General features: G+C 36.8%; 1 protein-coding gene across 8 annotated transcripts in view; it reads left to right on the top strand.

Annotated features, from left to right (window-relative positions):
- The window catches only part of AP3B1 (adaptor related protein complex 3 subunit beta 1), a 163,881-nt gene that overhangs the window by 48,060 nt on the left and 92,553 nt on the right, over positions 1 to 23,268 (top strand). For all 8 annotated transcript variants that reach the window (XR_012670878.1, XM_075136702.1, XM_075136704.1 and 5 more), the window contains 5 exons: positions 14,654 to 14,815; positions 17,007 to 17,104; positions 19,659 to 19,713; positions 19,797 to 19,868; positions 22,377 to 22,439. Coding sequence is in view for 7 of the 8 variants with exons in the window: in XM_075136702.1 (XP_074992803.1) it covers positions 14,654 to 14,815; positions 17,007 to 17,104; positions 19,659 to 19,713; positions 19,797 to 19,868; positions 22,377 to 22,439 (450 nt within the window). In the remaining variant the exon portion in view is untranslated. The remainder of the gene's footprint in view (positions 1 to 14,653; positions 14,816 to 17,006; positions 17,105 to 19,658; positions 19,714 to 19,796; positions 19,869 to 22,376; positions 22,440 to 23,268) is intronic.

Genomic DNA, 23,268 nt, shown 5'->3' with positions numbered 1-23,268 from the left:
AAGATCAAAAGGTGAAATTTAGGAAAACTAGTGTACAGTGAAGTTATGTGTTATGCTACTTACTTCTTCGATTCTTAGTATAACCATCAGAATCCTCAGTCTGAATTGGAGGATTCTGGATTTAGTTACTCTTTCCCTTTTTGTCAGAGTGCAATACTCTCTGACCAGGTTCTTTTAGATATACATGAGGAGGGGTTAATGTTTAATGTCAAATTCACTTATTTGAAGATATTTGGTGAAGCATTTGGGGCATAAAATGGACTGGGTAGCTATTTTACTGGAATACCAGTTTTATTTTTCCCTACTAGGTGTACTGGTACGTAATAAGATGATAATAACTTAGAGCATAGATTTATAATAAAAAATGGGCTCAAGTTAGTTGTGGAAAGTTGATTACTTGAAATTCTAAACAAAACTTTCTGGTCTTTATGGATCTAATCTGAGACTATTTTCACGATCACTGTATAATAGTCTCTTCTGTCACTGAAAGGGAGCATTATTGTCTTTCTACCTTCCCTCCATCTTCTCACTCCCTGCCCTTGTGTTAGGGGTAGTGTTTCTAAGGCAATCTGGATAAAGGAATTGATCCAGCAGAAGAATAACTGAAAGGGCAGGGAGGGTTAAATTTCAGCCACATGAATTTCCTGATTTGGTTTGCTTTGTGGCTGCCAAGTGCTTAGTGCTGGCAAAAGAGAAGTACAATCTCTAGATAAAAATGCCATTTATCTTTGCAGCAAAGTGTATTGCAGTGGTTTCTATTAGTCCCATGACAGACTTGCAGTGGAATAGCAGCAGTGGGTAGAATCTGGGCAGGCAAGTTCTCTAGGACATCTATATCAACTCAAATTAAGAAAGCAACGCCTGCTTTTCCCATAAATTTGACCGGCAAAGTTTCTATGTACTCTATCCAGTGTTGTGGTCTTACCTTTTTGACTCGGGATGAGGGGTTTTTTATTACTTATATATAGGATAAAAGGCATTTTAGCCATCTGTTGCAAATGAGTTGTTTAAATTGGTTTTATCACTGTCTAGTTCATTGACTTAGAGATGAAAATTACTTGGAGGGAAACACTGAAATATTTTTATAGAAATCTAAATATCAACTGTCTAACTGCTAATCATTTTTAATTTAAATATCAGATGTACCAGACCCTCATCAGCCCATGAGCCACCAAAGTTTCTAACTTTAATTTTGGCCATTTCAATGATTTTTAATCATAGAAAATTGTGTGAGCAATATGAAATGAATACTGTCTTAGAATACTTCGGGGCCTTCCTAGATGCCAAAACATTCATAAATTCTGTTCTGGGCATCTATCTGTGGGATATTATTCTCTGTCTAGAAAATTCTGTGGTCTTTCCACTGTTATACCAGCATTTTCTCTGGATAATTAGAAGAGTTGCAAAATAAGCTTCCTTGGCTCCTTCTTTGCAAAAGTAAATCTTTGTTTAATTTCTTCTTGGTTTGAGGAAGACCTGTGTGAGGTCAGACCTCAGCTCAGTGGAAGCTTTAGTCTCCTGCATCTGAGCCTGTACACTTCTTCTGTTTGTAATATCAGGTAGAATTCTTGATTGGTTATTGCATATCTCTGAAGGACCATGGGGAAGAGTAAATATAAAAAATCACAAATTATCTTGGATCATCCATCTCTTTGACAGTTTATCCACAAGTTTGTTCCAGTTTATGGTTGGAAAAATGTCAGACAAGAAGGCTGGGAGTAACTTAGGCCTGAATGGTGACAACACGTGCTTTTCCATCATGGCTTTTACTATCAGAATAAATATACCACCAGTTGTTGGTGTGAGAATATCACTGAAGCGAATCAACAGATGTTTTAAGATGCTTTCAGCTCCTTTGCCTACCTACGCATTAGGATGAAGGAAAAAAATCCTGTAATACAGGATTTAATGTCCATTGATGATGTTTAGATTAGTAGGGCAGACTTTCTGGTGAGGATAGCAGACTTTAATCTTTAAGACTGCCAATCTAAGTAGAGGTACCATTAGCATTCTTCTAAGATTTTAGGTCATTTTGTGACTTGAAAATTTGAGGCTCCTAACTAACATCTAGACCTAGGGCTGTAGTCCAAATATGGTTTAAATGTTGGATAAACATTTTAGTAACTGTAAACAATCCTAAAGCTACATAAACAAAAATTAAAAATAAAGATATGAGTGTGTTTGCATGTGTGGGAAATGGGGAAGATCCCTTTGTTCTCTTTGACTTTACTTTTAAAATAATCTATATTTTTTCCAGAGAGAAAGGAGTTAAGTTGTTTTAAGGAGTAAGTATGCATGATTTGGTGTAACTAGAGGGTATATTAGGAACATTAGAAAAGGAGGGGCACTGTGAACCGTTACAGTTCTGTACAAGCTGAAGATCTGTGAGATCCCTGTTCCTCCATACCTTGTTTATAATTCATGACAGGTGGTGACTGCTACTTCTAGAGCATGTAGTACCCTTCTTTTGGTTGCAGCCCCAAAGTAACTAATAATTACCTGTTTTTCTTCATGGTTCACTTATTGTGCAACCCTGTGGAAGAATACTTTTGCTTGGCAGTTGGTTCATAAGTGCTTGCTATCTTGATGGGATGGCTTATACTGCCTCTTTAGATACTTAAACTGAGATTAAACCTTAACTATCGTAAAAATCCTAAAAACTGTTCAAGCATTTAACCAAACCTCTGAATACAAGTTCCAAATTCCACTTCAATTTTTGGACCTGAGGGGGAAAAAAAATTCTCTTTAATTTATCCCTTCACCTTGCTCCTTCTGCACTTTATTTTTGCAACGTTTATTTTATCCCTTCTTGTTCTTCCTTGTATTTTCTGTTCTTCCTCTCTTCTTAGGCTCTAAACATTTCTTCTGTCTGTCTTTGCACTCTCATTATCATACCTTTTCCACATACTATTGAAATGAGGGTGTTCTTGTGGTAAGAGAAAGCTGTTTTATGCCTCACTTCCATTTTGAGAGGAATGGAACTGTTTTGAATAAATGAAAGTGATCCAAAGATCATAATTGAGTGGTTTAATTCTAGCTGCAAGTATTGTGAGACTTTGTTACAAAAATAATTGGGAATTTGGGGTTGTTGCAGAAAGATGTTAATTACTGCAGCATATTTAACTCTTAGCCCCTATTTTTAGACAGCAGTCCTATACTTAGTTGCTGCTTCTTATAGAAGTGAGAATGAGCTTTTGAACACTTCTTGAGTTTTCACGTTAGTTTGGTATGAAGTTATTTAGCACAGATGTTCCTGTAATTGTGATACATTGGGAAAAATTTAATGTTCGGTGGTCTTCAAACCCATACTTCCATTTGTGCGATGCTCTTGTCTCAGAGCTGTAGTATAAAACTTCTATGATACAGGCTTTCTGAAGGACATTTTGGGATTTTATTTTTAAGTTTTTCACTAAGTCTTTTAATTCATTAAATTTTTGTGTTTGTATTCAAAACTGTGTTATTGGTTAAGTGAGTTTAAAAGCTGCTGTAAGGCTGGATTGAAGAGTTTTTGAAGAATTTTTTGTGTAACAAATGGATTTACATACTCATACTATGTGGGAAATTTTTTTTTTAATTCAAGAATGAAATAAACATGTACATCTGCACTGGGATTATAGAGGGTATTGTATAAATGAGAATATGCAGGAATGTAGTTTTAGAATATGTATATGAGAGGAAAAGATGTAGTAAACTACAAATGAAGCTTGTTTTATTTACAGTTTATTGTGTAACTTTTATATATGCCAGAAGTTAAGCTAAGGACGGTGTTGTGACTGAAAATGCCTTAATGTTAAATTTCACTTCCCACAGTCTGATTCTCATCTTGAGTAGGTGTCTTAGTACCCTTGTGTAACTTAGGTATCAAGCTCACTATATTTGCAAATTGGAAGCTTTTTATGTAGTATGCTTTTTTGAATTGTGTATAAAATCTCCCCAAACTAGCAGAATTTTACTGTGGATTCCTTGTCCACATTAAAATTTAGCTTTTCTAAAGAAATGTGAAAGTGTTTTGGTGAGTATGAAACATGCAACTCCAGAAGCTATTGATACCACAAGGTAAGCTGACTTGGAAGACAATCCTTTTACAGAATAATGTCTCAAAGTTGCCCTAGGATAACTGTTTACAGGGATGTTACAACATCATAGTCAGTAAACTGCTGGGAGTACCAAGAAGATACCGGAGGATTTTGTGCAATGGCTTTCTTGTTTGTTGGAACTGAACTGAGACTAAAGTTAGTGTTTTAAAGCCAAAGAATAGAAACTGTTGATAATCTCACCTAATTTGCATCTTACTTCTTGCACTTTTGAACTATTGTCACATGCTGATGCAGTCCTTTCTTACTGGTAATGCATAATTGTCATGATGTTACCTGGGTTTGGATGATATTAAACTCCAAATGATTTAAGTCACAGAACTGTGCAACTGATCTTTAGACCATGAGACCATTGCCACAATCTTGAGCCCTTATGAAATCCAACTCTAGAAGTTGTACTCCTCCCTTCCCTCAACTGTTGAACTTCTTTGAAACAACCTGGTGATAAAAGAAAATTCAAAGCCTTTTTAGCAAAGGGATTAATTGAGCTCAAAAACACCTCAGAACTTCTGTGTCCCAGTGAGATGAAATCTGTGGGAAAACAGTTATTCCTGAGTGCGATACTTCTTGTGTGAAAATGCCCGGTTCTTGGTCAATATCCTGAAAACAGGAAAGAGTGTCTACTTGCATGAACACAGTGAAGGCAGAAAAGAAGGGAGGAGTTTTCTCCTTTGAAAGCTTTTTATCCCATTCTTTTCCTGCATTTTTAGATCATGGATTCTCAACCTGCCTCTTTCTTGTGTCTCTTGGCTTTTTGTATTAATAGGTGGTTGAGACAGTATTGGCCACTGAATTATAGAAAGTCTGGTAAGAAATTTCAATGGCACTCACATTGTAAACTCTTTTTCAGGTTGTATCATTTTCTGGCAGATGTTTGCATTTGAAAAATAGATTGGTTTTCAACATCATGTGACGTGCTAGCCCAATATGAAGGTTATAGAGTGAGGGTTAGAATCAGAAAATATAATTCACCGTGTGACGCAAATATTTCTTCAGTTTGTCACAACTGCCATTTCCATTAATACTCACTTCAGTTTCTATTAGCTGAAAGCATGTTTGTCTCTTTACATAAATAAACTTTAAAAACCCACGAATATAATTGTGTGCAAGGAACCATGAAATCTCATTTGACCAGAACATGATGGCTTTTATCTAAAACTTAAAACTAAAGTACCAGTTTCCATTGTAATTTATTGGAATTATAGAATATCTTTTATATAACTGTATTAGTCTATTACATTTTCAGTATAATTCCAGCAGACTCATTTGAATAGAGTTTTAATCTGAAAAAATGATCCTCAGAAGAGGGCACTGTAGGAGTTCAAGTCTGTTTCAGTGGCTTCAGATCTGCATAGTTCTACAAATACAACCAAAACTTCAGGTTTTCTTTCTGAGCTCTCTATCCCAATGGTAATGAATAGACTGTGATTATAATTGAAGTAAAAATTACAATATTCAAACATATCAGAGTAATATCATGATGATCTTGCGATCTTTATTGGTTCTTCATTCCATTGTGGTTCACTTAAGTAAAAATGTGTATGTACTTTTTGATTTGTGTAGGAGCATCAGGTCTGGTCCCTGGTGGAGTGATAGAATGTGATGTTTGGTAGCGTGATAATTTTGTATGAATATTTTATACAAGTAATACAGGCTCTATGTTATTATTTATATATCACACTACCTAATCATTGCATTCTGTATTTGCTGACTTTTGGACTGAAAGTGTTCAGTCTATTTTGACTTAATTTAGAAGGCAGTAATGGACATATGCCTTCTGGTTCTATCACTGCACATTTCTTCAGGAAGCCTCCTTATAAATTCTTTCTTGGTAGAATACAGGTTATATCCCAGACCACTACTTCATTACCAGAATCTTTTTATATTCTATTTGTGGTAGAAGGGAGAAATTAAGTTTCTAAAATTCTCATTCATTTTTAAGTAACTTTGTTCCTGAAAGCTGTAAACGCGTTGTGTCTGAGACCACACAGAACATGCTGTTCTGGTCTGGTGACAGCAGAGTCACCTCCTGTTTTCTGTCCATTCAGGAATAGTTACAGTTTGTAACCATTACTGTAACATGCATCCTGGTACCGGTGATCCGGTTTGTTTCTCACCTCTCTTGTACTCCCCAGCCTGTTCCTTTCCAATGACTGCACACAAAAGCATCAGCAGGAGTTTGTTAGGTGCTGGAAACTTGTTTTCCTTCAATGTAACAATAAAAGATTCAATAGCTGTTTTTAAAAAGGAAAAGAGTTTGATGATTTGCTTTGTTAATTTTGTCCTACAGAAGGGGAAGTATCTGAAGCTTTTAACCTTTAGAGAAACTGGGATATGATTCATTTATCTGAGGGTCTAGTGTTGTTCTAAATGCCACAAGATGCCCTGCCTAGTCTTCAGTTGTTACGGATCTCCTGTAGATTCCATACCTTCAGGATCTCCCAGACCCATGCAGATATTTCTCATACTTGGAGGAGTATAAAATGGCACTAGATACTTATACTTAGACACTTGAAATACTCCCCTACTTTCATATGGCCATCAGAGCATCTCATCAGATCATTACTAGGTCCCGTTAGTCCGTTCACAGTAGCACAAGTCTTTATCACACAACTGGTTATCATGGCAGCCTACCTAAGAAAGAGTGAGTATACTTTGATGGCTGGTTAGTACTTGAAAGGAAGCCATTATTTCTGGAGTGGATGATCTGGTCCCTTTATTCTTTTGACTCTTCAACTCCCTTTGGCTTAATAAGACAAAAGTTATAAATTGCTCTCATTCAGTTAGTACCTGAAGATCTCTGTGGCAAACTTGGCTTTGTGCCTTCTAAGGCCTTTTTCCAGCCAGGCTGCAGATTATGTCGATTACACTTCCATTTCTCAAATATTTTTACCATGTGAGATTGTGCCTTTTATTTAGACCACTAGCAATTCCTCATGTCAAGCTTTACCTATACTGACATACGTGTATCTTATTCAAGGACTTCCTATTGTGGAGAGGATGGATACTTCTGCCAGCATGTGGTTATTAGCAAGTGTGATTGGTTAAGGTCTGTTCATTTGTCAGAAACTTGTCCCAGCTCATCTCCTTGGCTTTTTGAGCAGTCTTGAGGATAGTTTTTGGTTTCCTCTGATAGACCAAAGATGGGTCTATTCTAGTGTTCTGAAATCCATCTGTGAAGCATGTGGAAGGATTTAGGTAGGCACCTTCACACACAACATCAAAATTTGAGCTCTATCTTGGATACATCATTAATTCTTTAAGTAGGAAACTATTCTATACATTTTCTACCATTTCCCTTTTCCAAGGATACTGTTCATGATACAGGAAGTGGACTGCTGATCTTGGTTGGCTAAGGTGGTTTTGGTATTGCAATCAGATTCACCGACTAGTGAATACTCCCCAAAACTCTTCTTACCTTCAAAACTTAGTTTATCCAAAACTCTTTTGAGAGCAGTTTTTAGAAATATTAGAAAGGCCTCTGGAAGATAGCTAAAATCTTATCTGCCGAAAGTTCTGCTGCAGGAATCAAAGAAGCTGTGAGTGTATTTCCTTATGAATCTGAGGAGATAAACTGAAGTCTATAGCTTTAAAATCAGTTATACCTAACCTAGGAATACAAATATTTGAATCACTTTTGAATAGAAGGTGGAGTTAAGGCTGATAGAGTGGGCAAATAGTATGTGTTCATGCTTCAGATTTCAGTGAAGTTTTACTTATGAGTTTGTGGATGTGTGAAGCTCTGTTTGGAGGTAATTGTAGCATTCACATAATGTGCTTTACCCTAAATGGAAAGCACATTCTCAACTTTAATGCCATATTTAAATGTAATTTCAAGCAAGATCTCCGTTAAATGTTAGCTCATTTACTTAGTGACTTTAAAAACAGACTAATGGAACTTGTTATCTGGCAGTTTCTTCATTTAAGCTTTTAATACTTTATGAAGATGTCCCTAAACTGTATGTCTGGAATAACGTAAAAAAGAATTACACATGTTCTTTCACACTAAAATACTCACTTCTTTACTCGATTGAATACATCACGGAAGATGGGGAATGCACAGAGTCCATTTGCAATTTCTAGCCTGGAATGCTAGTGGTCTCTCTGTTTTTCATCACTTCATTCTCCTAGGGTTCTGAACTTTTTAGTGATTTTGCCATTTAGAAAAGCTATTAACTGCACAATTAAATCATGTGCTACTACAAACTGTTGAGTGTACTTCAAGCAGTTTAACTAAAGACTGCCACTGAAAGGGAATGCTTCTGTTCTATCATTCTCTCTTTACCATCTACTGCTTTTGAAAATTCAGCAGTTCTAGTGATCCTATAACCACAAAGTGAGCCAGATCATTTTACTGATCGTGGTGAAAATAAAACAGCCTTTTAAAAAAACAAACAAACAAAATAACAACAAACTTTTAATGGTATGAAGAATAGTCTTAAATCAGCTGTGAAACTGCATCTAAAGTGATTGAAAGGACAAGGGAAAGCATGGGAACATTTGAAGCTGCTCCCTGAACTCTCATGCTATCTCTCACCTGTCAAAAAAGATCAGAATATTGTTTTTTTTTCCGATAGAGCGGCTAATATTTACTGTTATCATCAGTTTGAGCTCTAATTAGAAATCTGGGAAAGTAAAGTTTGACTGCTACCAATATCTGGCATTTCTTCAAGGACGTGTGAAGAAGCATCTCCCACAGCTTGTGTAGGTGCAATATAGATACTGAGGATTGGAGAGTAAGTGTGCAGGAAATTATCTGTGGAAGCTGGCAGTTGTTGATTCAACATTAATAGTTAAAACAGGAAGACTTTCATCTCCCAAAGGCAAGAGTCTTATTTTCAGTCCTGTGCTGGCATTAATAATATTAGAGTGTTAGTAGTGCTGCTTTCTCCGTTATACCCCATTCATACTTTCTTTCCTGGTTGGAGCCCAAGATGTAGGGGCATGCTGTTCTGGTTGCTATTCTTATCCTGGACACCACTAGGACTGTTGCTGAGCATGGAGGCTCTTGCTTAGATCTCTGCACAAGGCTTTCCCCCTTTGTTACAATACCAAGAGGCTTCAGTTGTGCTTGCCACCTTGAAGCTAGCTCTGTGCCACTTCAGAGGAGAATTAGAATCTCTTCCTTTTGTACAAGCTTCAATACTTGCACTACAAAGTTTATCTGGTGACAGAGCAACAATTCAGCCAGGTCTCTCAGATTAGGTTTTGGCTTGGTGGTTTGAATTCTTGATTGTAATTTATTGTGCCTCAGTCAGCTTGAAAGGCTCAGTTTCAGGTTTTCTGTGTAGGCCCCAAATTACTTAACAGAATATTGGTACTCCCTCCTATCAAGAAATAAGGCTTGTCTGTGATAGCAGAAATTATAAAAGTAACTTCATAGCAGAAATTATAAAAGTAACTTGGTGCATGCCAAAACAGACCTGGTTACTCAGGTAAATACAGATTTACGAAAAAGTCTGAAGAAACAGATGAAATACTGAAGAATCAGATGAAATATTCTATAAGCAGCTGGGAGAAGTCTCACGATCACTAGCCCTTGTTCTCATGGGGGACTTCAACTTAACCGATGTCTGCTGGAAATACAATACAGCAGAGAGGAGACAGTCTAGGAGGTTCCTAGAACTGGAGGTTCCTGGAAGATAACTTCCTGACACAGCTGGTGAGTGAGCCAACTAGTGAAGGTGCCCGGCTGGACCTGTTGTTTGCAAATAGAGAAGGACTTGTAGGTGATGTGATTGTTGGAGGCTGTCCTGGGCATAGCAAGCATGAAATGATAGAGTTTTTGATTCTTGGAGAAGTAAGGAGCAGGGTCAGCAGAACTGCTACGTTGGACTTCCAGAGGGCAGACTTTGGCCTGTTTAGGAGCTTGGTTGACAGAGTCCCTTGGGATGTAGTCCTGAAGGGCAAAGGAGTCCGGGAAAGCTGGACATTCTTCAACAAGGAAGTCAGGTACAGAAGCAGGCTGTCCCATGTGTCGGAAGACGAGCCGGTGGGGAAGACGACCAGCCTGACTGAACAGAGCTTTGGTTGGAACTCCGGGGGGGGGAAAGAAAAAGAGTTTATGACCTTTGGAAGAAGGGGCAGACAACTCAGGAGGACTACAAAGATGTCATGAAGTTATGCAGGGAGGAAAATAGAAGGGCCAAAGCCCAGCTAGAATTTAATCTGGCTACTGCCATAAAAGACAATAAAAAATGTTTCTATAAATATATTATCAACAAAAGAGCTAAGGAGAATCTCCATCCTTCATTGGACGTGGCGTGAAACATAGTGACAAAGGATGAGGAAGAGACTGAGGTACTTAATGCCTTCTTTGCCTCAGTCTTTAATAGTAAGACCAGTTGTTCTCCGGGCATCCAGCCCCCTGAGCTGGAAGACAGGGACAGGGAGCAGAATGAAACCCCCATAATCTAAGGGGAAATGGTTAGCAACCTGCTACACCACTTAGTCACACACAAGTCTGTAGGGCCGGATGGGATCCACGCAAGGGAACTGAGGGAGCTGGCAGAAGCAATTACCAAGCCACTTTCAATTATTTATCAGCAGTCCTGGCTAACTGGGGAGGTCCCAGTTGACTGGAGATTAGTAAATGTGAACCCATCCAAGAAGGGCCAGAAGGAGGATCCAGGGAACTACAGGTCTGTCAGTCTGACCTCGGTGCTGGGGAAGGATATGGAGCAGATCATCTGGAGTGCCATCACACGGCACGTACAGGACAACCAGGTGATCTGGCCCAGTCAGCATGGGTTTATGAAAGGCAGGTCCTGGTAGACCAACCTGATCTCCTTCTATGACAAGATGACCTGCTTAGTGGATGAGGGAAAGGCTGTGAATGTTGTTTACTTGGACTTTAGTAAAGCCTTTGACACTGTTTCCCACAGCATTCTCCTAGAGAAACTGGCTGCTCATGGCTTGGATGGGCGTACCCTTGGCTGGGTAAAAAACTGGCAGGATGGCCAGGCCCCAAGAGTTGTGGTGAATGGAGTTAAATCCAGTTGGTGGCCGGTCACAAGCAGTGTTCCCCAGGGCTCAGTATTGAGGCCAGTTCTGTTTAACATCTTTATCAATGATCTGGACGAGGGGATTGAGTGCACCTCAGTAAGTTTGCAGATGACACCAAGCTGGGCGGGAGTGTTGATCTGCTGGAGGGCAGGAAGGCTCTGCAGAGGGACCTGGACAGGCTGGATCAATGGGCTGAGGCCAACTGCATGATGTTCGACAAGGCCATGTGCTGGGTCCTGCACTTGAGTCACAACAACCCCATGCAACGCTACAGGCTTGGGGAAGAGTGGCTGGAAAGCTGCCCAGAGGAAAAGGACCTGGGAGTGTTGGTCAACAGGTAGCTGAATATGAGCCGGCAGCATGCCAAGGCCAATAACATCCTGACTGGTGTCAGAATTAGTGTGGCCAGCAGGACTAGGGAAGTGATTGTCCCCCTGGACTTGGCACTGATGAGGCCACACCTCAAATACTGTGTTCATTTTTGGGCCCCTCACTGCAAGAAAGACGTTGACGTGCTGGAGTGTGTCTAAAAAAGGGCAACGAAACTGCTGAAGGGTCTGGAGCACAAGTCTTATGAGGAGCAGTTGGGGAACTGAGGTGGTTTAGCCTGGAGAAAAGGAGGCTGAGGGGAGACTTTATCGCTCTCTACAATTACCTGAAAGGAGGTTGTAGCAAGGCGAGTGTCAAGTGATAGGATGAGAGAAACAACCTCAGGTTGCGCCAGGGGAAGTTTAGACTGGCTGTTAGGAAAAATTTCTTCAATGAAAGGGTTGTGAAGCAGTCGAACTGACTGCCCAGGGAAGCAGTTGAGTCACCATCCCTGGAGGTATTTAAAAGAGGTGTAGATGTGGTGCTTAAGACATGGTTTAGTCATGGACTTGGCAGTGTTAGGTAAACGGTTGAACTTGATGATCTTAAGGGTCTTTTCCAATCTAAATGATTCTATGATTCTAAAGGTACTGTTGTCTCTTTTTGGCAGTGAGTATAGTCAGCAGTTCAGGTTGAGGCTTGAGGGATTGCAAGTGGTTGAATGTTTTCATATTTCCTGGTAACTGCTCTCCATGTTCAGGGTGATTAATAGAATTTGAGACAACAGTTCTTGCACACCAAGAAGCCTGCAGGTTTTTATCTGACTCTTTTACATAATACTTTGCTTTCCTTTCCATGGTAATGTGCAAATCTTGCAGTATTACATATTCTCTTTGTCTTAGTAAGGTCCTTGTGACTACAAATTCTGACTAATTTGGACTTCATCAATTTGATTTGAATGAATTTCAGTTCATTAAACTTATTTCCCTGTGTCTCATCATCAGCCTTTGTCTGGAATATAATTATTTTATACCAGATCTCAACAGATTTGAGAGAAGACAAATATTCTAAGGTTGCAATAAAGTACATGACTATGGGAAAAGACTACGTTAATACTTCTACTGGAGGGGTATGATATGTGATTCAATACAAAGAATCTAATGGGTTTTAACTTAAAAATCTTTTCCTAAGAGGCATAAGTTGCTTTATAATTATTTGGAACTCTGCTCAAAGTGTGTTTCTAACCAACAATTCTTTAAAAAAAAAAGTCACAGATGTGAGAACTCAAGCTGTTTCTTTACAAGAGTGATTAATGAGTTAAATACAATTTCCAACTCTGTATTCCTGTTGAGTTCAATAGTACTGATGTGCGTGCCTGTTAGCAGTCAAGGCAGGGATATTGAAGACTGAATCAATGAAGCTTGAATTATTCTCCTTCCTCTGTTAGAGGAAGCTTCTTCAGTGCAGGGTTGATATGCACTGGGATCAGGAATTTTGCTTTCAGGTTGCCTGCCCTGTAGACAAGGGGAGGAATTCAGTTACCAGTACTCTTGATTTAGCATCCTGAGCTTTTAGTTTAGAAGGATGACTGCCATAAAGATGTAGAGAAGTAAACAAACTAAATCACTTCGGTTGCTGTTGCATAAGAAATCTAAGAGCTTGCTAGGGATTCTGTAAAATACTGAGAGCCATGTTGGCATCAAGTAATAAAAATGAGAAGAAATGTGAAGCGAAGTTTTATTTTTGGTGTCCTTTCAAATTGTAATAAAAACCGGAATAAAATGACAAATTTCATTTATTGTCACTTCTTGCCTCCCTGCCTCTATTGAAGACACTTTTATGGGCTCTTTCACTACACATGAGTTTTGACCAAGGCATGCAACAAAGGTTTGAAGTTACCCTTGCCTAGTTTTTTGAAGACCTTTTAAATAATTCTTTATTTTCATTTCTAGCTATTCTTTCATTCACTTTTGATCGCTTTGCTACTGCCAGCTAGAATTAAAAAGATACATTTGTCTCAAAAGTAATTATGTCTTTTAAAAAATCAATAATTGGGTATATGATTTAAATAATTGTCTTAAAACCATTGTGTGGAGTTAGATATTACTTAAAATAGTTGGACAGACTTGAGAGAAAGACAAGCAGAGCTATTGCTACGGTTGATGTTTGGTACCTGCCAGCCCATTGTAATGTGAATAGCTCCAGCTAGCCAAAGTAATGCTCTTTGTCTTAGTTGGGTGTTCTCGTGACAAAGTGAGATGGAAGAATTTAGGAGACAGGACACACACTTGTATATAAAAGTTGCAGAAATCAGTAGCTTATTCTTTAAAAGAAGTTTTGTAATGTTGACTACTCTCAATATTGATAATCCAGACCACAGCTTCTGGGATCTGAATTCTGTTTTGATATAATCCTGATGGTTTCCATCTTATTTTTCTTTAAGTTTGTGGACTTTTTAATGCTAAATAAATATAAGCATAATGAAATACTTTAAATCTATTCTTTATCCATTTTTGATCTGCATCAAAAATCTTAAAATTTGTTTTAATTTATCATGTTTACGTAATCAGATATATTCCTTTATATTCTTTCATTTAGCTTTCTGGAGTATAAGAAAGACCTAATTTACTAATATCTCAAACTTTAATGAATTATTTCAGTGTGTTGTGTTGGTTTTTTAAGTGACATTATGCTGATAACCCACAACTTTATTTAAACAGCTCAAGGATTTGTACTTCATCAGAGAACGCCAGGCTCAGGATACATAACCTTTTTCCCATCTAATTTCTTAAGAAAAAAACCTGTCCCTTATTTTAAAATTTGCTGGTTTTATGGATAATTTATATAATGCTAGAGAAGGAAGAATGCACATGATTTGCATTAAGTTTTCAAAAAAGAGAGAATTTTAAACAACTGACTGTTTTCAGAGATGTCAATTTCAGATCATAGGCTTTAAGTCTAAAAAAGACCAATATTCATATCTAATCCAGTGTATAGAATATTAATGAAGATGTTTCATTTAGCCGTTCATCGTATTTCTAAGAAAATTTTGCATATATTTTTAAGCTTTTTTTCATGTTGGTACATTTACTGTTTTGAGCAAAGTGAGGTAGGAGAGCCGATAGCTATTTTTAAAGTGTGTAAATCTTGCATGAAATTGTGGTGTTGTATGTTACTTCCTTAATGAATAAAACCAGTTGATTCAAATATTCTGTGTATGGTTTTGTCATTTTGTCTTTTGGTAGGATGATGAGGTGGTGGAAGAATATAGTGAAAATAATTTCTATGAATCTGATGAAGAACAGAAAGAAAAGGATCGGAAAGTGAAAAACACGTATACTATGGACCCAGATCACAGGCTGCTGTTACGAAATACAAAGCCCTTGCTTCAAAGCCGAAATGCTGCTGTATGATAAATTCCTTTTTGCTTAAAATGTTAAACTACTAAATATCTATGCTATTAGGAAATTTAAAAGATTAAAAAGTAAAATCTACTCCTCTTTAAAAGTGGTAATAATACTTTCTAGTAAGTTACAGGAGAAGTATGGTGGTTCTTTCTTTTTTGAAATTAACTTCGCTTCTAAGTAAAACACCTGAACTGAATGTGATATATGCTCCAAATATTAAAGACAAGCAAAATAGTAGAGAAATAGGAGAACATTTGAATCCAGCTTCTATGGCATGTGATGCCTATACCGTAGCTAGCTTTTAATGCTCAAGTTCTCAGCAACTAGGATGGCACAAACTGTCAGTTTTGGTGGTACAGATTCACAAAGAAAATCGTAGTTGTTACTGACTTGTTCAGTTATGCTTTCCTTTGAGTCTTCCATTTGAAAAGTAGACCATTATATGCCTAAATTCTTTGTCAGTCCAAGCCAGATTCTTAATGTTGGTGCCTTGGCAGGGTTCCAGGGTAGATAGGACATCATAAGTATAGTATGCTCTGCAATATTTCCATGAGGTTTTAAGGTGCAGGTAAATTTTTAGAATCGGAAAAAGCCATGCTGATCGTGAATCATTGTGACATTACTCAGATCACAGAACTTTATTTCTAATCTCAATTTGTCCTATTAATCAAGACTAGATGTCTGCAAGAAAAGACTTCCAGTGATAATGAATATTCATATCATTGCAAAAACAATTACTGCACCATGACTAAGTCACCTCCCAATCTGTTCTTGATAAGCTAAACAGATCAGGTTTTTGTTTTTCCCCTGGAACCTACTTCTAGATTCTGATAACGTCTAACTCTTTTCAAAACCGCTTATAATCTGCCAACAGACTTTGGAAACAAATTGAATACAGTTTTACAGTAATAATTCTGTAATAGCACAACCTTTTGCTAACATCACTATTCAACGTCTATAGGATATTTCCTCATCTTACGCAAAGAACAAGTATGTTAGATATGTTTGCCATCACACTGCACTGAAAACAGATTCAGTTGCTTATGTTCCACATTCCATAAATAATTTTCTTTACACCTGTTAAATATGGTATTGATTCTCACATTTATGATCTTTAACTTTCTGATATTAAAGTTAACCGAGATGTTTAAGTGCAGTTTGTCAAGTGAAATCATGCTGCTTTGAATTGCTATTACACCAGTTTTTGTACCATTCACAGAAGTTACCAGCAATTAAATTAATTGCTTTCTCTTTGACCTTAGATTTTTGTCAGTAATAAAAGATCCCTGTAGTATATTGCTGAAAATCTTCCAGTTATTTCCTCTTTTCGGATGTTTTTAATCACTTTTTATTGTTTAATAATAATTTTTGTTTCATTGGTACTAAGATTTAAGATACCAAGTCAAGTGTCGTAATGATGGCTTTACTTGGAGTCTCCTTTCTATGATTTTTTTCATTTTGAATAGAAAGTTGACCGTGACAGTGTTATAGGGAAGGTTGTCACGTGACTTATTCATTAGCATAAATTTCATCATTTGTGTTTTACTTATGAGAAAACTTGAAAAGAAAAAAAAAGTACAGGTTTTAACTTGCTTATATCTCAATCTTCTGCTTTTTGCTAGCCAGGATGTTGGTATACAACTCTGTAGTTTTTACTTTCTGTTGGATTTGAGACTTTAGAAGTTGCCAGTAAAGGCAGCTGTCATTTTGTAAATTGCATAATAGAATAATGGAATGAAAGACTTTAAGTGGAGACTAAATAATAGGTAATATTGAATCTATATTTAATAATAAAAGCACAAAATTTGCAGAAGTTTTAAACAGTATTTCCTCATTAATTTGTACAGCTGATGTTAGCAACACTGACTTATTAAGGATATCAGTATGTTTACAATTTGAATTACCTACATTTTTTCACTTTGTCCCTCTTCCTCTGTCTTTCCATATATTATAGCGTACAATAAATATTAGGAGGAATGAGGGGTACTTTATTAGCTTTGATGTGAGAAATAAAAGTGTCTTTTTTTCTGATGTTTTCCCCCCGACCTTCTTTGTTGATTTCCAAGAATGTGGGTATGCACTTTGCTTTCTGAAGAAGAGCGAGTTGGTAGTTCGGCAGATCTGAAGCAAATGTGATACGTGTGTATGATGATTTGAAGTTAACACGCTGTTCTGAATGTTCTTCTTTTAGGTGGTAATGGCAGTTGCACAGCTTTACTGGCATTTGGCACCAAAATCTGAAGCTGGTATTGTTTCTAAGTCACTGGTGCGTTTACTCCGTAGTAATAGGTGGGTCAAGTCCGTACTTTACACTGCTATGTCTACTTTTTTGTGAGAGTTTTTCATACATACTTGTTCAGCCGTAGTTATAAGAATATAATTATTGCACTATTAGAGTTTAATTTTAAAATTGTCCTGTAATATTAATTTTTACTCAGCAAATGAGGCTCATTAAAAGCAATTCCATTATTTTCAGTATCACATCCAGTGATCGTTCAATATTGTAAGTGTTTCATTCTTAATTATGACTTTCATTCTGAGAAGAATCATGGTTACCTAGTCAGCATACAAATAGAGGCAGTACTAACTAGTTTGCTTAGTTTCTTAATTTTTTAAATTATTGGAAGCTATTGGAAATGTAATTATACTGGAGTCCCTTCCTGTCTTGCTAGGCACTAAAGAAGTCTTCAGATGTGTATTTTCTTTTCCTGCACTTTATATTGAAGACTTCTTGTTAACAGAGACAACTGTCTCTGGGCTGCTGAATCCCCTGTGTTTCCTTAATCCTTGAACTGTTTTTAAAGAACAAGTTTATATTTCTTTCAGGACATCTAATTTTGACTGTATCGTCTTCAATGTGATCTTGTCTGATTTCCTATGAAGGGTGTCACTGGCCACATGTTTCATAAGATTGATAATACTCTTTTTTTCTTTTCTTTTTTCTATGCCAATATTTGCTGCATAAAGTGGTTTTTTTTCCCCCTCACTTCTTAGATTTTGAACTTCCATGTATCTGTATAAAAAGCTGTGAAGGGATAATAGGCAACACAATATTAAGATGTTGTCAGAATAACTTTCTAACTAAATACGGTATTTTTGGCTAGAACTTTGCTGTGAAAAGTTGGTCAACTCAAACAGACAAAAAGCTTTTAAAAAAAAAAATCACTTTTGTTGTCTGACAGGATTACTCATCTTAGATGGGCTTTAACTTTTGTAAGCCCAGTCATCATAGAGCTCTTCCTCTGTAAACTTCTGCAGCTCACCCATAGCTGATGTCTCTATCATTTAAAAGTTAGTAAAGAAGTAAAATTGGGATTGGTGGAGTATTCATGCTTTTATTTCAGATAAAAATGAATCACTGTTATTTTTGTGTTTGGTTTTATAGTATAGTATGCTTTCCATTCTCTTTACACAAAGATAAGTAAAATGGCTAAAGCAGTTTGGCATGTGTACAGTTAATGTACAGAACTCAACTCATACTCACAGGTTGAAAGGATTATTTTTGCATGTTGTTTATTGCTCATTTATACTCAAATTTCATCAAAAGAGAAGTCACATCTTTCCTGTACCTCAACTAGTGCCTAAAATGGCGCTAGTCTTCTGATTTTCATATACTGAATGATTTCTCAGTTCTCTGTTACCAGTCTATGTGAAACACTTTTGCTATTAGAGCCACTTTGAAATAAGCTTTTGCTGTTTGCCCTTGAAGTTATGTGCCTATGGCCTTTAAATTAATGTCAAATACGCTATAATCTAGTTAGGGTGAGAGTGCCAGGAAGAGCATTTCATAGCAATTTCCAGTGTTGGTTCATCATGTGCAGCTGACTATTTCCATGTACCTATGTAAGAATTACATAAAAATAGGTTTAAAAGATATTAAGTACTTCTCTATTATTACTTTTCTTTGTAAGCAACAGCTGTAATTACCACAGGGCTATTAGGCAGTTTTGAATAAGAGGAGATAATGGATGGATGATTTCTCTGTTAGGATATGATTTGCATCATGAAAGAATTTGAGCGCTCATGGTTCAGAAAAATTGCATGTAAATTATTACTTAGTTTTTAAGCAATTGGTGGCAGAACCTCTGCAGTTTGAAAGCTTTAGACTAGAACCTAGATTTCTTTTTGCTCACTCCTGCTGAGGCTTTTAAACTATACATTAATGATGAGAATATCCTCCAAACATGTTTAATGTTTTTGTGTTGTCTGTATCTTGACAAAGTCTATTATATTAAAGTGCTGCTTTTTGATAGATGTGTATGCCTGCCAGTATATACTCTTAAGTCACAGGAGACCCTGGCCCTTTTTGAGAATTATTAGGAAATTTTTTTAAGACCAAAAATGTAATAGCAATTCTTGCTAGATTGTGCAAAGGATTAGCTGTTCTTGTAACTAATGCAGTCATTTCCACACTACAGGTAAAGCCCATGTGTTTTTGTTCTCAGCTGTCATCCTGAAATATTCAAGTTTCAAGATGGTGGACAAAATGTAAGGTTTTGTGACCTATTTCTGGAGATGCCAGAATGGCATGTTTTAAACAAATTTTTGGTTTAAACAAAGACCCAAGACCTACAAGAAGCATTGCATCATTGCACTGGTGTCACTGATCTTTTTGCATATTGAAGTTTTTAAAAACGAGAGCCTAGTTTCATCATGCATCTTCCTGTGAAGCAGATGATGAACTTGTAGCAGTTGGCAATAAGCTTTTTCCTTCTGTGTTTGTGCCAAGTCAAATGTATAACTAACTTTGGATTCAAATAGAATTGGACTTTCTTTGCCATGTTGCATTATTTTATGTAGCTGTAATTTTGCAGAATAACTCGTTTTTCTTTTCAAATTCTAGGGAGGTGCAGTATATTGTTCTGCAAAATATTGCCACTATGTCAATTCAGAGAAAGGTATACCCTATTTAGAATTTTCTGAATTTTCTCAATTTTATATGAAACACAGGTGAGCTACTTAAACATGTTCTGCTTTTCAGGGCATGTTTGAACCTTATCTGAAGAGTTTCTACGTTCGATCCACTGATCCAACAATGATCAAAACACTGAAGGTGAGTTTAAAACTAAATTAATCTATATACTGCTGGACAAATCTGTTTGCAACAGGAAGGTAAAATTTTCTTGCACTGATATGACACACATGATTCTGTGCTGTACCTTTTTTTCACTAAGAAGTGTAGAGTTGTGGCTTTTATTTAAGTCCACAAGTGTCCTTCAGGCTTGTTAGGCTATCTGAAAGTTCTCTTGTTACCATGCTGCAGATGGCAGATGGGCTATGTTTTCCCCTACAGCTTTTGGTACTTTTCAGTGATACAGAGCGTTACTATTTTTATCTAACTAGCCATTCAAACGTTTAGAGTTTGGCTGTTTTTATGGGAGGAAAAATCTTCTCAAATGAAGAGAAATGAAATCACACAGTCTTTGATACTGTTAGCTTCAACAGAGTTTAAATCTGTTTCCCTGAACAAAATGGGACACTTAGAGTCCCAAATTCCCTTTGAAGTCAGCATTCAACATGAGAAGTACTTCAGACTTTCCTCAAGGCCACATGTCAATGCATGTTTTAGGCTGTTTTCTTGTTTTCTCTATTCTTAGTCTTTAATGGACGTGAAATCCTTGACAAAACAATAGCTAAAAAATTGTCTTCTATTATGTGCCTTTTCTCTTGTTTCGCTTTAGATTGTCATAGGCACTTGTGTTTAGGAGTGTACAGGTTTCTTAAAGAAACATTATTTTTTCCTTAGTTTCATTTTACATCCATGTTGTGCCCTCATTACATGTGCAGAGTGGTGCAGTCCAAGATGGCTATGCCCAACCCATCATATTTTTATTAGTCTAACTCTAAATCTAAGTAAATTTGAGGCAGTTGGAGGCAAAAAGATCTATCTTCCCTGCATTTAATGATTTTGAAAACTGTTGGGAATACTAGTAAGACTTAGTGTTATCCAGGAAAAGTCACTCCTGAAATAATGGAAAGTTGTTTATTTAAATTCCCATATTAATTGATGGTGAAGAGGTGGAGAGGTAGAAACTGTGATTTTTCCTTTCATTGTCTCAGTTCTTTCTTGGTGGCTGAAAAATTTAGGACAACCTACACTGTTACATACATAAGAAAATCTTGTGATTTTCTACACACCCTACCCCCATTGTTCCATCCTATCTGCTTTAAGATAGGAGGACAAGACCTATGGCACCATTTAAGATGTAGGAGCACCCTGGAATTCAGCTTCTGCACTGTTTAGATTTCTGTTTTGTTCTCTTGTTTCTTTCCCAACATCAAGTTTGCTTTTTTCATCACTGCTTAGCATTGAGCTTGTATTTTCATGGAGTTCTCTATTTTAACCACAAATTCTCAGTTCTAATTAGTACTAATCAGCTCAGTGCCTATCATTTTCTGTAAAGTTAAGATTTTTTCCCAATTAAGAACATTACTTTACATTAATGTGTTGAAATTTTTTTGCCATTTTATCAACCAGTCACCTAATATTAGAAGTTTTTATGCAGTTTTTTTTAGTCAGCCTTTATCTTCATTTCTCTGAAAACTGTAGCATCAGCTGAAAACTTTATCACCTGTCTTCTCATTACTTTCATAGTTCATATATGAATATGTTGAAAAGCAAAAACCAACAAAGATATTAGCAGGATTCCATTGATAGCCTTCCTGTACTGTAAAATAGTCTCTTTTTTCCCCTGCCTATTCCTCTCTTTCATTTGTGCACTTGCTTTGTACGCTGTGCTAGATATGTATCTAAGAGCCTTTGGTGACAGGTCTTATCAAATTGCTTCTGAAGTACAGGTGGACTGTATCAATTAAGTGTCTTTGTCTGTGTGCATCCAACTCAAAAAATACCAACAGATTTCTGAGGCATGACTTCCCTTTACAGAGACAGAGTTGTCTTTTTCTTCAGTTTACCTCATTCAGATTGTATTGGAATTCTTTCTTCTTCAAAGTTAAAACAACCTGGAAGCACAGCATCTTAACAATATATGCCAAGTGTTGTATATCGTCCTCTTGTTCACTAGGAACAAAGAAGAAGCCTTTCAGAGTCTGATGTTGCTGATGTTAAGATCTGAGGGGTCTTCTAGATGCAACTCTCTCTTTCCTGAGTTTAAAAGGTCTTTTATTGTAGTTCATCTGAATATAATGGACACTTTATTTCTCCCCAGCTGCAGTTGTGATTTCCATTATTTCTTCTTACAGTGTCACATGGTTCATATATGCTAAGGCCTTTGTATAACTTTGAAAACCATGCTGCCAGAAGTATGTCAATCCTATTTGGTATGCAATGCAGCACTAAAGCTAGAGCTCGTAGAAGATGCATCCCTGAACCCTAGAGTTCTGCTCTGAAAATCTTGTGTGTACTTGCAAGGAGAATATTCCTCCTGAGTGCAATGCTACTACCAGTTTATACTGAAATCTGGTGTACTCTATTGAATTCTAAATGGTATTTTTAGTAGTATTATCTTTTATTTATATGCAATAAAAGTATAGTGTATATGTGGTACTGTTTATAATATTTTATTTTAGCTTTTGATAAAATATCTATTTTTTCTCGCAGCTTGAAATCTTGACAAATTTAGCAAATGAAGCCAACATATCAACTCTACTTCGAGAATTTCAGGTTTGTGCAAAAGTGTATTCTTTTTATACGAAATGCTCTCTGTTGGCCAATTGCCATTATTGGATGTTTCATCTAGATTCTTAGTCTTAAATTTTTCAAGTTGAAGTCTTTTCCAGGGTAAAATGTTCTCGGAATGGAAATGAAACTGTCTTGTATCATAATGGATAATGGAGCTTTTTATATGTGGAAAGGAGTTTCAATGTTTTGCTTCTCACTCTCCTTCCAGCTACCAAAAAAAAAAAAACTGATGAGAAAAACTCAATCATTTCAAAGTCTTTAAAACAAATTCTACCAACCTGACTGGCACTGTAAGGGTCTTAATTTTAGCAGTATTTGGCCATTAGCATTTATTGCCAAACCTCATTTCTGTAAGTCATTTGATGAAATAGTATTATCTCCAATATCTATACATGTATCAGCAAGATGTTCTGCCTATATTGTGAAACAGTGTCTGTCCTTCTTTCTTTCCTCTTTGCTTATGACATCTATTTTCATTGCTTCAGTTCTCTGGCTGGATTTCTCTGAAAGGTACTGGTTCTCAGGCAGGTAGGCTATTCGTAGTTTCACAGATGCTCTTGGTTAAATGAACCAAAACCTCTCTGAAGAGAGAGCTCGTCAACACCTCCAACCTTGCACACAAACTAATTGCTGGTTTTGGGTAATTGCCCCCTGCCCCAAGCTTTCTTGAAATCAGAGGTTTGCATGGCCATGGGTGACGAAAGCTGGCAACAAAACGTCTTTTAAAAGTGACAATGAGGTGAAAAAAGTATAACTTCTAATGTGCAATGTAGCTTTCTAGACTGAATTTATTATACACTATGTCTGTCTT

This window comes from Calonectris borealis, chromosome Z (assembly GCF_964195595.1).
Source record: "Calonectris borealis chromosome Z, bCalBor7.hap1.2, whole genome shotgun sequence".
NCBI lineage: Eukaryota > Metazoa > Chordata > Aves > Procellariiformes > Procellariidae > Calonectris > Calonectris borealis.
This window is presented reverse-complemented; position numbering and strand designations above follow the sequence as displayed.